This window comes from Cynocephalus volans, chromosome 8 (assembly GCF_027409185.1).
Source record: "Cynocephalus volans isolate mCynVol1 chromosome 8, mCynVol1.pri, whole genome shotgun sequence".
NCBI lineage: Eukaryota > Metazoa > Chordata > Mammalia > Dermoptera > Cynocephalidae > Cynocephalus > Cynocephalus volans.
The window spans coordinates 16,184,891-16,201,352 of NC_084467.1; the positions used below are offsets into that span (position 1 = coordinate 16,184,891).

The 16,462-nt window shown below is 37.2% G+C and overlaps 1 protein-coding gene across 10 annotated transcripts in view; it reads right to left on the reverse strand.

Moving 5' to 3' along the window:
* EIF4G3 (eukaryotic translation initiation factor 4 gamma 3) overlaps positions 1 to 16,462 on the reverse strand; it is a 311,414-nt gene that overhangs the window by 50,272 nt on the left and 244,680 nt on the right. For all 10 annotated transcript variants that reach the window (XM_063105198.1, XM_063105197.1, XM_063105193.1 and 7 more), the window contains 4 exons: positions 4,028 to 4,174; positions 3,366 to 3,602; positions 2,225 to 2,329; positions 664 to 796 (listed from right to left, as the gene is read on the reverse strand). In XM_063105198.1, coding sequence (XP_062961268.1) covers positions 664 to 796; positions 2,225 to 2,329; positions 3,366 to 3,602; positions 4,028 to 4,174 — 622 coding nt within the window. The remainder of the gene's footprint in view (positions 1 to 663; positions 797 to 2,224; positions 2,330 to 3,365; positions 3,603 to 4,027; positions 4,175 to 16,462) is intronic.

The window sequence follows — 16,462 nt, forward strand, 5'->3', positions numbered from 1 at the left end:
TTTGTTCAGAAATTTAGAATGGCTCCTTAATGTTTACCAAATCAAGTCAAAAGTTCTTAATATAGCTCCATTCTTCCAGACAAACATTTTTCCATTGCCCTTAACACTTAAATTTTGCTTCAATTAGGCTTGTTTATTCCTTTTTACAATGTATTTTATTTTAATTTCATGACTAAAATCCTTCTCTTCCAAATATCAACCATCCTTCAAGACTTAGGTTCAAGTGGGTCCTACACAAAGATTTCTTCCAGCTTTCTCTCTCTTTTCTCTAAATTTTAACAACCTTAATGGAGAATATACTTCATAATTGATACTATCTTCCATTTGCTTGACAAATGTTCCCAGATATACTGTAAGTTTTTATAGGGAAGGAAATATATTTTCTGCTTTTTTTATCTCTTACCAACACTGAGTATACAGAAGATGCTCAATAAAGTTTTGTTGATTACTGGTTTTGAAGTAGTCAAGAAATCATGTTTAGTTCCTGCATTTTCTGCTTTTAACTCAATAACTAGTCTCTAGGTGAAAGTGCTTCACTGACAACTGCCGCTTTATTATTTGGGCTATTCTTTCTGGTTTCACTTTACACCTAAATAGAGAATTCTTAAATAACTACCCCTTAAATTCCAAGTCCTCCCAAGCATGGTGGACTGCAGCCCTCACCTGGTCTTCTCTTCTCTTTGGTCATGAGCTGTTGGACCTTCCTTTGCTCTTCTTGTTCTTCTATTTTAGCCTCTTTGTGAATCTGTTCAATAGTTTTAGGCCCTTGATCTGCTCTTCGAGATACCCAATTACACTATAAAGGTAGAAAATAAGGTTATCAGATCATTAAAAATAAAAATGAAAAAATGAAAAAATCTGTACTATTCATGGCTGGAAACGTATAAAAAATCTACAAAATTTGGTATTACGGCAGATTCTCAACTGTCTTATAGATGGCACTATATGCACTTTAGGGATTAGAGCCAAAGAATGAAATTCTTCTAAATTGACCCTGGTCAACTGTATGCTGAACATTCCAAAAGCCATTAGATAAAAAAAGACAGAGTGAAAGACTGGCCCAAAATATATTTTATCATTACTTTGTACATTCGAAAGGAGGAGAGAAGACGAATCAAGAAGGATGAAAATTCCTTAGCCTTGCCTTTATCTGGGGTATTACTACTTAGTTAATATCACACTCTATAGGGGTCCTAAATCGAGAATGACTAGCATATTTCCTCCTTCAATATCATGGTTCTGGTATCCTAGGATCCTAAATCGAGAATGACTAGCATATTTTCTCCTTCAATATCACAGTTCTGGTATCCTATACAAAGTGCCACATTACTCTGCCCTTTGGTTATCCTCTCTACTAAGGACAAAACAAGGTGTCTCTTTATACTTCCTCGTTCCTTCCCAGATACAGTCTCAACACCTCATACAAGTATAAGTGGTTGAAGGTATAGGTGGAGAAGTTTTTTATATTTATTTACATTGACTAGAGACAAAGATGGCAAACATGTTTAAATCAGCATGCAAATTGTGATCAACTGGGTGTGGCTTTGGTAATATGCTATCAGTGCTATCCGGCCTGGTGTAGGACAGGGAAGAGGTGGGAATTGCATTCACTTTCTCTTGTTTAGAGTTGGCTATAGTATATTCTCTACAGGAGTTAAACCACGAAAAGAGAAAAGAGGCGGCAGTGACAAAAACTGCACCTGGTATGAGAAATGAGAAAAAAAAAGCAGCAGAACAGGCGGGTCTATAGGGAAAACAATAGAGAAGAAAACATCAACATTGATGAGCTGGGCACTTACATAATTATCTCACTGACTCTTTATAACAAATCTGCAAGGTAATCGACATCCCCATTTTAGAAACTAAAAATGTAAGGCTCAGGGAAGTTAAATGTATTCATTGTGAAAATGAGACTTTCTGATTATTCAGCTTACTAATTTAATTGGCTAAATTTAATTGACCACAGTTTGAATTCAGAATGGCTGATTTCAAAATTGCACTGTGGTATGATAATCAGAGTAAGGAGAAAAAACATGTTACAAGCAACAGGTCTTTTGTCCTTTTCTATAACTCTCTCATTAAAGTTTACCAATTCAAGTTCTAAGAGTCCTGAAGCAAAAGCATTAAGATCTTTACACATGCAAATAATAGGACATCCTTCCCCAACTCAATCCTTAAAAGAGAATGAACTGATAGGCTTATTATTATTTTTTCCCCTACTCACCAGCCTTAGGTCTATCACATCTTGAAGCATGAATCGAATCCTAGATGAGGTTTTTCTTTCTTTCACAATTTTCTCCATCTGATTAAAGTACTGGTCCATACGTGGCTACAAGAGACAAAATCCTTAGTATTCCTGACTAAGGAATCAAACGTAATTTTACCATGCAGAATTTTTAAATGATCTAAGGAATAACAACTTAGAGACAAAAAGGTTAATGTGGTAGAATTTTCAATTGAGCACATGACCACTCAAAATTTTCCAGGATCCCTGGCAGCTGGCTTTGGTCATTAATTATAGGCCAGAATATACATGGAAATGTTATATTGCAACTCCCTGAAACCTTCCTTAAGATAGTGGTGGCTCTGTCCTTTGCCTCCCTTCCTACCTTCTATGCTGAGAATAAGGACAAAGTTTCCACTGTAGGAATGGTAGAATGTTAAGTTAGAAGTACTTACTTCTGAACTCTGTTTACATAAGTGAGAAACAGACTTCAATCATCTTGTATAAACCACTGATATTTGGGGTTTTCTGTCACAGCCAAACATAATCCTAGCTGATTCAAAAGTTATGAAACATTTCTGACACCTCTTTGAAGCATCTCTAATTTCTATATCCCTTATTGGAACAGCACCAAATTTGAATTATAGTATTTTTCATAATTTTTTTCTTTCTTTCTTTTTCTTTTATAGCCTAACACTGAAATTTTTAATGATTTCTTATATTATGGTTAGAGAGCTGTGTCATTAACTAAAGCGTAAACTTAAGAAAGCTACTGGGTCTTCCTCATTTCTGCACCACCCCCAGGCCTGGCGCATGCAGCTTTTCTCTTCTTATTTCTTTTCACAACTTGCTAAACATTACAAATGACCTGTGAAATGGTTATGGAGGAAGAAAAAAGACAAAGGATAAATAATCTGAACAATTTACAAACTGGGTTTTATATAATCTGGGACCCTGTTCACCTCTGACTCTAATGGAAATGTGGTAAGGAGCATGATGGTCAAACACACTGAGATGGGAAAAAGAAAAATAAACAGCTTAGACTGTTGGGGTAAAATGGAACTCTTTCGCTGACAGCCTAAGTTCTTTTGCAACTGACAAAGAGCCCCTGCTGGAGGTTTCCGAGTTTCTGAATTTTTACCTTTGCTTTCTCAAAGTCCAGGTCTTTGCCAATGGTGGTGAGCAGGCGACACAGGCACTCCAGAGATTCCTCATCGTGGTTCTTTAGCAGCTTCACCACACAGTCATGCATGATGGCTTCCGTCAGCATTTTGAGTTTAAAGAGTTCTCCAATAAACTTGATGTTACCAATGGATCTCCGCCGGGCTTTGTCCTTGGCTTCTTCCAGTTCATCATGAAGTCTCGTTCTTTCCTCTGGCTGTTGTGTAAGGAGCAATAGCATCTTGATGATGAAAGCTTTACTGCATGATACACACTGATATTCATGGTCCTTACCCTTGCTGTGGGTCGGATGCCCACTGAGAATCTGACAGCAACTATGGACCTACTCCTCAGAAAACTGAACTATACTCAAAAGTCTGCACCAATTTCAGATTTCTGGAATACAGCAACCACCTCTCTGCCCTAGCCTAGTCTGAATCCCTGGCTTGGAGGGTTGAGTTACTCTAACATTTAGCACTAAAAGGAACAAAGAATTCTCCTAAATATCAATATGGTATCTCTTCATGAAAAAAAGGATACAGGCAACTCTTAAGGTAGCAGAGGGATGCTGTATCCAGCTCCATGAAAATTCTACTTAAAACTCAAAGTGCACAAGGACTGTCTTACTGTGAAAATACTTACAGCACTGGCTGCCTCAAGTTCTTTCTGCTTCTTCTCAAAGACATCATCATCTGCTTTATCTTTTTCAAACTCCTTCTGGCAACGGTTCAGTAGCAGCTTCCGGAAATTCACTGTGTTACCAGGCTTGTCTGCCATGGGTACTTTCAGCTGCATCCAGACATGAAAATGTAAAAGTAGCAAGATTACTTAAAGACATTCAAAATACCTATTTTTATTGTACAAAATACTGCTTACTAAACCACAGGTAAGCATTCTACAAAAGGTTTTATAATTTAAGGCATTTCATAATTCAACATTAAGATGTCTTTAATTTTACACACAGAAGACACACATTCTTCTCATGTAAATGTACAGTATCTTTTAAGGCCACAGCTATGCCTCTAGCTGACTTGGAAATCCATGTCATATCATTGGAATTATGATCCTACACTTTTTTTTCTTTTTAAACTACCATTCTAAGTGTTTTAGTTTAGAGGAACAAATAGAGATAATGTAAAGCAGGGGAGAATTTCATGGACATAGGAAACTGCTATAGTAAGGTGAGATCCTTATTCTAAAAAGAAGTAGAGGACAGGACATTGAGGATTTTTGAGATGTCTTTCCTCAGTGGAATGTCATAACACTGTAATGCTAGTAGTACTTACCTTAATTATCAATATAGTATGTTTACTGATTATTTCTTATGTGCCAAAAGAAAATACTAGCTCTCCAAAATTTTGGCCTAACAAATAGCCATTTTAGAAACATTCTTTCAACACACAGAAAGGCCCAGGGGGAGGGCCATTTGGAGGCAAGAGGCTTACAAGGTTTTTATTTAAATCTAGTAACAATTGCTTTCTAGTAACTGTATTAACTCCTATCTTCAAGGTTACTTGTAATCAAACACAGAGATGTTCCTGAGTGTGTTTGGAATATAAAGACAGCAAACTGCAGCAGTGATTCTGATAAAACATTCTATTTTACAGATTAAATCTCACTGAACAACATTTTGAAAAGCTATTGCATGACATGGCAAATGGTTTTTCTGGAATTACAAAGTGGCTCCCCAAGTTCTGAAATGTATGCATGGTCTTTGCCCTAGGCTTAATGGAAGATTTCGGTGAAAATCACAAAATAGTTAATATTATCAACCAGAATGGACTTGGACTGCTGCCGATCAAGGCTGAGAAACCTCTTCAGAACTGAGGACCATGATGCTATAGTATATTTGTGCTAGAACTGAAGGCACACTCTATACTACATTACCTCTGATGTATGAAAGATGATTCAACAAGTCTAGTTCTAATCAACCAAGGGACCAAGTGTTACATTACACATTTCTTTTATTAACTTAAGAAGAGGGAAACATCATCAAATAATTTTTTAGACAATCACAGGAAAGCCAATATATCCTTACTTCAAATTCTGGCCAAACGGAAGAAACTATAGGTCATTTCATAGTTGGGTCTACTCTACAGTCACACAAAAGGGTTCAAGAGTTTATCAGCCTTCAAGAAAAGAAATGCTATATGAAAGCAAAGATTTTCCAAAAGAAAAGCTAAAGTAGAACACTTTTTTCTACTAAATAAGACCCAGAATACATAATAATGCACTGATTAAGAAATACAAAAGAAGGGCTGGCCAGTTAGCTCAGTTGGTTAGAGCATGGTGCTGATATAACTAAGGTCCAGGGTACAATCTGGCTAGCTACCAACAAAACAAAATAAAACAAAAACCCAAAAAAACAAAAGCCAAGAAATACAAGAGAACCAAGAAGTATATCCATGAGCAGGCTGATATACAGTATAGCACCAACATAACATTAAGTTCTAGAACAAACTAAGGGTTCTAAAAATCAGCAGTTATATCCAATTTGCTACTTGATAGCAGCACAAGACCAACCAACCAAAAAGTCCTATCTAGCCTCTTGGCATATTCACCAGCATCATCTATATTAACATTAAGTACATAACTTGACTGATAAGAGAAAAAGGCCTGGCCCACAATATATCAACTATAAAGAGATATTTCCTGAACTGTGGATTTACTGTGTGGAAAATGGAAGAAATATGGACAACAGTAGGACAATCCAAGCCACTTCCATATGGTGAGAGAGACATGTGTTAAAATAAGTACATGCACTTCCAGTAAAAGTCAGAAAGATGAAATAAATACCACTTGTGATCGTTTGGTTGACAGGAACAAATAGAAATGACATAAGGCAAAGGAGATGTTGAAAGAGCCAGGTTAAGTATCAAAAGATTTGCTTACAAAGGCAATTCTCATAACCCAAGTTACAGTTTCATCATCTAACACAAGGGAGGTACAGTACCTGTGTCCAAATGGGAGGGCAGCTTTGAGCATCCAATAAAATAGGTTTTGTGGAAGCTCTTTAATAAGTCACAGATAAGTAAGCTGTAACTGGGGTGTATGGAACACTGAAATTGAAAGAGTACTACGAACTGAGTCACAAAATTAGGGTTTGAATCCCAGCTCTATAACTAATCAACTGTGTTAATCTGAGCAAGTTACCTCATTGAGCTTCAGTCCCTTCATCTGCAAAAGGAGACATTTTAACGACTGTAGATTGAAGGAGATTATAAAACAGCTGTTGAAATGGGAGTTTTAGAAATAGTCATAATCCTACATATGCCATGTGACTTTGGCCAAGTTATTTAGCTTCACCAAAACTGTTTCTTTTTTGTTTTGGGGGGGATAATAACCTCTATCTCTTAGGACTGTTGGAAGGATTGAATGAGATAGTCTAGGTAAAGCACATAGTAGAGACTGACACATAATAAGGGCCCAATAAACAACTAACATATTTAAACACCTAGAGCTATATCTGACATGTCTATGATTAAAAACTAAGAGTAACCTATTTTGTAATAACACAGCTACCAAAGAAAGGATATAAGCAAAGTTAGCTCACTGAGAAATGAGGGAATCACGAAAAGCAAGAGAAACGATACCTGCTACCCTAAAACAACGATCAAGGAAAATTTCACATGTATACAGCATAAAGAACATGTGACTGTGCACAAGCTTTTCAGATATATTCACAAGTATGAAAACCGAATTATCAGCAGAATGGCCACAGATTTGCAAGAACCTATCTCTAAATGGATAAATGCCAAGTTACTCAGTTCCCTAAAGACTTGTTCTGGAACATGATCTTTATGCTGTCTGGGGATGGTTGACAGGTTATGGAAATATGGGAACTGGCCAGTGAGGACATATCCTCTGAGAATAGCGATTCATGGAAAATTTGTTTTGTCCTTAAGAAATGATTAATTAAACAGGATTATGACACTGTTAAAGTCAGCATATGTTGTCTGCTGGACAGTGGCTGCTCAGGAGACACACTGAAATTGGTTAATTGGAACAGAATATGAAGACTGAATGTCTTAAGTCTGCTCGGGCTGATATAACAAAATACCACAGACTGGGTGGCTTAAACAACAGACATTTATTTCTCACAGTTCTGGAGGCTGAGAAGTCCAAAATCAAGATGTTAACAGATTGGGTCCTTGGTGAAGACCCTCCTCCTGGTTTGCAGACTGCCCATTGTGTCCTCACGTGGCAGGGTGAAGCAGCTCTGGTTTCTCTTTCTCTTCTTATAAAGGTACTAATCCCATCACAGGGGCTCCACCCTCATGACCTCATCTAAACGGAATTACCTCCCAAAGGATCCCACCTCCTAAAACCATCACAAGGAGGGTTAGGGCTTCAACCTATGAATTTGCAAGGGGGACACAAACATTCAGTGTGTAACAGTAGACAAGGTAAATGCTTGAATGAAACAGCAAGAATGAAAGGTGATGTGTAGCAGTGAGAAAAGATCTCTTTAGACAACCACAATTTTTATTTAACAATAGTTCATAATCAAAATTGAGATGTTAATTGGTAAAGACCTACAAAAAATGTATATATTGTATAATGATAAAATAATTTTTTAAAAAAAGTAAAATCCCATAAAAGCAAAACCACAAAATTAGATGTTTTACGTAAGTGTTTTAAATGGGTTGTTTGCGAGATAATTTATTTTTCTCAGGGAGTAAGGGAGTCAGTGGGAATGTTTTCATAAGACTTCTTGATATGCTAGATTCACTAGAAAGCCCCTACCATTTTATTTTCACACAGTAGTAAACTAACAGTGTGGCATTAGTGTGACGAGACCTGTCCACATACAGGTCACTCAGTAATCTCAGCTACGAATGTTGTCAGTGTCAGGTACTAAATTTCTTCAAGCAACAGGACCTGTCCTGCTGATATATTTGTTAGTGTTGAGGGCTGACACTTCTTATCCCCCAAAGGATCAAATCCCCAGAGGATCATCAAGGGCTGTCAGATGTGTGATAATTATGGTAGTCAAACGAGGAACAGAAAATGTAAGAGTGAGCTTTGGCCTTGCTTAGCACACTCGGGATTTTCAATGCTGTCTCAAAATGTAAAGATGCCTGTGGTCACCCATGGCCCAATAGTCACTTTGTCCCTGAAGCATGGGCGGCTCTGAGGTAAAGTATTTGGAACTAGTATAACGTAAGCAAATGGCGCACCTCTGTGCCAGCTCTAAAACTCTGGTTTCTAGAAGGTAGTATACATGTATTTATTTTTAAATTTATTTATTATTATTACTATTATTATTATTTCACATTCTAAGGTGTTGTGGAGCAGTTGGGGTGGGGAGAGAGGGTGGGAAGAGAAGAAAGGAGGGAAGCAGGAATGAGGTCGAGGCCCACAGCACCTCTCTCATTCCAGCAGGGGAGCCCTGGGCACTTCCAGTGGTGGCTTGGTGGTTATTGCTGGACTGGATATGGACGTTGGGGTGGTGTGGCTGAGGTCCTTGCACCTTCCCTCCCCCTACTGGCTTGGGAGCCTGGTATCCAGTCCTTCCAGGTTTTACTTATTTTTATTTTTTTTGTGGCTGGCCAGTATGGGGAACTGAACCCTTGACCTTGGTGTTGCAAGGCTGCGCTCTAACCAACTGAGCAAAACGGCCGGCCCCCTTATAGGTTTTATAGGTGTTCTCTGGTGGTGTCAGACCTTCTTCACTGCTTAATATCAGAACTTTGTCTATGATCTCTGAGGTTTTTGTTTTTCCTCTCAGTTCTGTGTCGGGATTATTCACTACTACTATCACTTAAACTCTGTACTGGAACTAATTTCCTGTCCTTTGGTTACTTCTGAAACGGCGGAACTTTCTGTGGGAACCAGCACGTGAGCCCTGTGGTTGAGCTAAATTGTTGCTTTGCTGCTGATTCCCTGGGCAAGGCTTTTTGTGCAGCTCAGGTTTTAACTGTTGACCTTGTAAGCACTTCTGGGTCTTGCAAGGTCTGGTACACCTGGGTTGTGTGGAAACTGTGGTCTGGCCCTGAGTCTTTTCAGCGAACTATACCCCTGCAGTTCTTTATTCCTGACTAGTCTCCACTGAGTGGGTCTATGATGATTGGAGGGCAGATCAGCTGTCCCTGCTGTGCCCCAGTGTTCCCCTGGTGGGCCAGTCTCCCCCAACCCTGCACTCCAAACATTTCCCATGGGTGGGTCATGCAATGGTCCCTTGTGATGACTCACCAGCCATTAGTGGCTTCTTTTTTCAGCTGTCTGTGGCCCCTCGCTCCTATGTGGGTTCACAAGAACCCTATTCAGTGGTCTTGCTGGCCTGGGGGCCACCAAAGCCCTCTTCTCCCCTGCAGCCTCCAAGCAACTTCATATTAAGGGCACAGCAGTGGCTTTTGCCAGCTCTTGTTCCATGTGTTCACCAGGGCCGCCTTGAAGTGGTCGGGGCTCAAAATGGTCAGAACAGTCCTTTCTCTCATTGTGGCTTCTACTGCCTTTATAAACTCTGTACAGGTCTCTCCTCCTCTTCCCCTGAGCTCTAGTGGCCCGAACTTGGCAGTCATTGCTTTTTAATAGTTGTAAATTGGTTGATTGTGGGAGAGGGTGACACTGGGTACTGTCTATTCTGCCATCTTGATCAGAAGTCTCAGTAATCTAATCTTAAATGTGAAGTAAACAGCAATAAAGCAGCTGTTCAAATATAACTCCTGAGTCCATGGTGACATATTATCTTCTTAGTGGTTCTATTCTGACCTTAGTAAATCACCTGCTAAAAATGTATATAACATACTATGTATACTATGAACAGAACTATCAAAATGCACCTCTATTAGATACACCCAAAGAGGTATGTAGTGTTGAGGGATGCCCACAAGATTCAAAAGAGGCGGTCAGTTATAAAAGGCTAAATAATTTCTGATTAACCTTCTCTTCAATGTACTTTTTATCTTCCATCAGGTGAGTTGCACATCCTTCCTCCTCCAGTTGACTCCAGCTACTTGCAAGCCTCACTTTTCATGTCTATAATTCCAGGCTTTATTTCTGATGAGATTTAACTGTCTCCCTTGTTCTTTCAGTGTCTCTTCCTATTCCCAATCCTGTCATTCTTTTCATATGCTTTGCTTTTATGCACTTAGAGTGGCAGTACTACAAGTTCTGGATCTGGCATAACAGGACACGGAATGCTTAAAAATCTACATTTAGTAGCCCTTTTTGTAGCTGAGGTAGGCATGCCTGCCATGGCAGATAAAAAGTAACAAAAGTACAGTCTGAAGGCATAAAAGAAACTCTTTCAAGTTGGTTATTATTTCATTCAGGCATTTACCTGTTCACAAAATAGGTCTTTTTTTTTTTTTTTATTACCAGAAATCATTCTAGGCATTGGGAATTGAACAGTGAACACAACAGAAAAAGTCCTTGCCCTTTGGAGTTTATATTCTTAGAAGAGTTCTGAGATGGGGATTTTCATTTCAATTGTGATTAAAACAAAAGCACAGTAATTTAAAGTTCAAATAACCTAGTTTAAAATTATGTTTAAGTACAGATTGAGATACAGGACATTTCTCTTGTCTACTTTACTCCATTTGTCACTCAATTTAAATGTCCTCCTCCTAAAATAAACGCTAAATTCTTGTTAAATGCTTTGCTATTCATCAAGAGGGTCTCACAGGCTTTTTCATTCATTCCTAGTTGTACTAGTAGAAGTAGCAGTATAGTCCAGAGGCATGGTTTATCCTATTTCTTATGATCCCCTTAAGCCTTATATATATATAGTTTACTTCGTAGAGCTTGGTGGAGGCAGATAGCTGTGTATATGTATATGTGTATATGTGTGTGTGTGCATACATATGGCACTTACAGGGCAACTTGGGAAAGCTGAATCTATTAACTTCTTCTGTAAATCTAATGAAATCTTTCTTAAAAGCCTACCTTTTAAGACTTCGTGAAAAAATTGACATATAGTGTAATTCTATTCTCTAGGATTCACCTAGATAGATCACTGCAAAGTACCAGAAGTTTAAAATAGTGCTGTGCAATCCATGTGAATGACACAGGGGCACAAAAACAGTTTAAAAACTGCTCTAAATAATAAGTTATTGTCTTAAATCTTAAAACCTCAATAATCCAGGCCAGAGTTTCTCAATCTCAACACTATTGACATTTTGGGTTGAATAATTCTTTGCTGTGGGTGCTATCCTGGACACTCATAGGATGTTTAGCAGCATCCCTGGCCTATACTCATTAAGATGTCAGTAGTAATAACCACAAATGTCCCCAGACACTGCCAAATGTCTCTCAGGAGGGCAAAATTGCCCCTTATTGAGATGACTGATGTAGTTCACTGTTTGAGCTAAAAGGCTCTATCATTTCACAAAGAATAACTACTGAAAAAAAAAAAAAATCTGTAACCTCTAAAAGTATAAAATCTTTAGTTAGGTAATTTACTAACTTTCAGAGAAAGTTGTGAAACAGGGATAACAGAACGATTGTTAGGATTAAAAGAGTTAGGGCCGAGCCTGTGGCGCACTTGGTAGAGTGCTGTGCTGGGAGCGCGGCGACGCTCCCGCCGCGGGTTCGGATCCTATATAGGACTGACCGGTGCACTCACTGGCTGAGTGCCGGTCATGAAAAACGACAAAAAAAAAAAAAAAAAAAAAAAAGAGTTGATGTAATCAGTTTAGCACATATCTCAAAAAAATGTTGCTCTTATTCCCACGACTCCTTGCTCTTAGTGCTGCTACTCTTACTGTTACTACTTATGACCCCATATGATATGACTACATGTGGTTAACTGTAACTAGATTCCATTATTTCAGATAAGCAACACAGATTATCCACGAAATGTGGCACAGGCCTCTACGTTTCTTAAGACTATAGATCAGGTCAAAGACCTTGCAATTAAACATGTGGGTGGCTTAGTAAAATATACTAATAATGAAGTTATGTTAATAACTTAACGACTGCAATGGATAGGGAAAGAGTATTACTACTTCCCCTAGGTACTGGGTTTAATTTTTTATTTACTGTCTTCAATTTCTCTTATTCTGTTGGGAGGTATCATTTGTCAAACTAATAATTACTTTAAAGAAGAAAAAAGTACCCATGGTCTGGAAGGTTTGGAAAATGCTGCACACAGTAGATCTTTCTTGTTTAACTTCACGAGAAACGTTAGCATAGTAAACAGAAACTTGAAGGAAAGAAACCGACTTAAGCTAGATTCCATTTCTTTTTTAAAGAGTACAAAATAATATAGCACACTCTCATGTTTTCATCACCCAAATTTGTCAAATGTTAACATTTTGCCATATTTGCTTTACATGTTTTACTTTTAAAGAAACTAAGCGAAGCTCAAGAGCCCACACTTTTTTTTAACTTTTCACTCTATTGCTTGGTTTTTGTTTTTAAAAATTTTAAGGTTCAGCTCAATGAATTATGACAAAGCAAACTTCCATAAACACTACCAGGTACAGCAACAGATTGAAAACAAAACACTGATGGCCTCCCAGAAGCCCAACTTGAATACTCCTTCCAAAGCATTATCACCTCCCTGCGTCCAAAGTTACAAAGGCCTCCTAGACGTTTATAATAATCACTTCCTTGCTTTTTTTGTTTTACAAAGAAAACATGCATCCCCTCTAACACCACAGACAGGCATCCCCAAATGCCATAGTTTACTTCTGTTTCACTTGAACTTTAAATAAATCATAGTATCAGCAGATTCAACCAACCACGGATTGAAGGTATTTTTTAAAAACAATAAAAAATAATACAAATTTTAAAATATAGTATAACTATTTACATAGCGTTTACACTGTATTAGGTATCATAAGTAATCTAGAGATGATTTAAAGTATACAGGAGGATGTACATAGGTTATATGCAAATATCATGCCATTTTATACAAGGGACTTGAGTATCCGAGGATTTTGGTATCTGTGGGGAGTCCTGGAACCAATCCCCTGAAGATACTGAGGGACTACTGTAGTTGCAATTCAGGTTCATTGTCCTTGTACAAACATACAACAATTTATTGATCCATTCTACTATGGATGAGTACTATTTCAAATTTTCTTCCACTATGAAAAACTGCTACAAATATTTTTGTGGATGTCTCCTGGCATATAAGAAATATATGTTTATTGGTTGGGTATATACCTAAGAATGGAAATGCTAGTTACAGCAGAAAAATAACTTCAGCTTTAGTATATAATGCTTAAATCTTTTCCAAAGTGGTTGTTGCAATTTACATTCCTAGTAGCAGCATGTGAGAGTTCTTGTTGCTTCACATATTTGTCAATACCTGGTAAAATTAGCAATCTGGGGGCTGGCTGATAAGCTCACTTGGTTATAGTGTGGTGCTGATAACACCAAGGTCAAGGGTTTGGATCCCCTTATCCGACAGCAGTCCCCCCCCCCTCAAAAAAAAAGTTAGCAATCTGGTATTTTCAAATGGTTTTGTTTTGCATCCAGCTGATTAATCTTTTCACATTTGTCTATCATTTGGATAACCTCTTTTGTGAAGTATCTGTGTAAGACTCTTGTCCATTTAAATAACTGAGTTATTTTCTTATTGATTTGTAACAGATTTTTAGAAAAATGTCTGATACAAGCCTTTTTTTGGATTTTTGTGTTGTAATTATGTACTCCTAATATGTATGCAGCTTGCACTTCACTCTCTTGATATCCTTTGGTGAAAAAATATTCCTGATTTTAATCTAGCCCAATTTACCAATTGTTCCTCAATTTATGTGGGGTTATGTGTCAATAAACCCATCCTAAGTTGAAAATAATATGTCAAAAGAAAATGCATTTAATACACCTAACCTACCAAACACTGTAGTTTAGCCTAGCCTCCTTAAATGTACTCAGAACACTTACATTAGCCTACAGTTGGGCAAAATCATCTAACACAGACTATTTTATAATACAGTGTTGAATATCTACTGTGCTACAAGTGAAAACAGGATAGCTGTATGGGTACTCGGCGTATGGTTTCTACTGAATGTGTATCATTTTTGCAGCATCATAATGTCAAGTCGAAAAATCCTAAGTCAAACCATCATAAGTCCAGGACTATCTGTACAGTGATTTTTTTGTGCTGATTAAGAAAACTTCAGGCTAATTATTATTCTTTTTAATATTATCTCCCCCCGCCCCGGCTATTTTTTATCTTTTGTTGTTAGTAGCTTTACTAGGACTAGCCTAAAAGCTTTCTTTCATTTTTATTTTTAAAATTCATTCTTTGGGTTTGTAAGAAATCTTTTGAATCTTTGGCTTTACTATATCAGCATTATGAAAAATTTATCAGCCATTCTCTTCAGTTATTACTTTTTTTCACTCTATTACCTCTTTTCCTGGGATTCCAACTAAAGCAAAGTTAGATCTATTTCCTGAATTCTAGCTCTTACCCTCCTTTTGTGTTTTTCTTTTGGTTTCTTTGTGCTTTTTTGTGGATACTTTCTATGGATCTATCTTCTAGTTCATAACTCTCTTTAGCTGTGTTAGATCTGTTACTAAATCCATCCATTAGATTCTTGATTTTATTATAAAATTCAGTTCTAGAATTTGTATTTGGTTCTTTCATATACTTTCTAGTTCTCTATTGAAATTTACAATCTTGTCTTTATTCCCTTGAACATATTAAGTATAGTCATTTGAAGTCTATGTCTGATATAGTCAGCATCTGGACTCCCTGTGGGACGCTTGTTTGTTGCTGGATTCTCATTCATGCTGTCTTTTTTCCTTGAGTGCCTGATTATTTCTAATAGTGTGATAAACGTTTCATTTGAAAAATCAGTCATGAAAATAATTTGAAGACTAGTATGAGAGTCTCTAAAAATGTTTGTTTGCTTGCTTCTCTTGCACGTACTTAGGAGGCCTAACAATCTGAAATCACTGTAATTCAAATTTAAGGATTAAGATGATTTGATGTTAAGTTTCAGTCCCTGTGAGAACTGGTCAATTTCTGCTCACTCTTATTCCAAGTATACAGTCCTTTAGGATCCCAACCTAAAATATATGAGGATTTACTAGAGCTTCTTCCTTTTGCTGGGCCTTGGTTCCAACTTTTGTCCTTCCTGGAAAATGAGTTGTTCAAGACGTCTAGGTGCATCTTCTAGGGGAATGTTTCACCAAATGTCTCACTCTCTTCTTTGAATTTCTAGATTTTCTAGGATTTTAGCTTTAGTAATTCTAGCATGTCTTAGCTCTCCTGAGGCTGTCATGATTTTTTTTTTTTTTTTTAATTTTTGTTGGCTGGACAGTAAGGGTATTTGCTCTTGATCTTGCTGTTGTAACAATGTACTCTTAACAAACAGCTAACCAACCAGCCTCTTTAAGACTTTTGTGAACAGCTTTCTTAATTGTCCTCCAAGGGAGGTGGCTTGAATTACCTAACCTGACGTTACCAGGAGCCCTAACACTTGCTCCAACACTTTTCCTTAACCTTCCTTCCTTCTCTCCCTTATTTCAAATTTGATGTTTATTATTTCCAATTCATTTAATTTTATTGTACATATATTTAATGAATAATAATTTTATTTTGCATATTATAAAACTTCATTAAATGGTGTCATATCGTCCTGCTTCTGAGGCTGACTTATGCCAATACATTTAGTACTATTTCCTTAATTTTAAATTCTATGGTATATATATTACTATTCAAGTCCACTGATGAAAAAAACATGGTAGCAGACTCCTATTGCCTGTTGAGGCATATTTCAGTTGTTCCTTACTACTCACTGTTAAAACCAATATACAATAAATATTCTTATACGATTCCTTGAGCACACTTGGAAATTTCTCTGAGGTATATAAGAAGAAGTGAAATTGCTGGGGAATAGTATATAAACATCTGCAACATTAGTGTACAATTAGTCTCCAAAGGGGTTGTATTCATCTTTGCCAGGACTCAAAACAGTTTTTATTCAACCTAGTGGGAATAAATTGTATAAAATTGTGGTTTTTCTTACCATTTCCCTAATAATGAATAACAATGAATATCTTTTCTTATGTTTAATGGCCAATGGATCTTCATTTCTATGAATTGCCCATTTTTTAATTGGGCTTTTTTTTTTTTTTTTTCTTATTGATTTGCTTCTTTTTCCTCTTAATTCT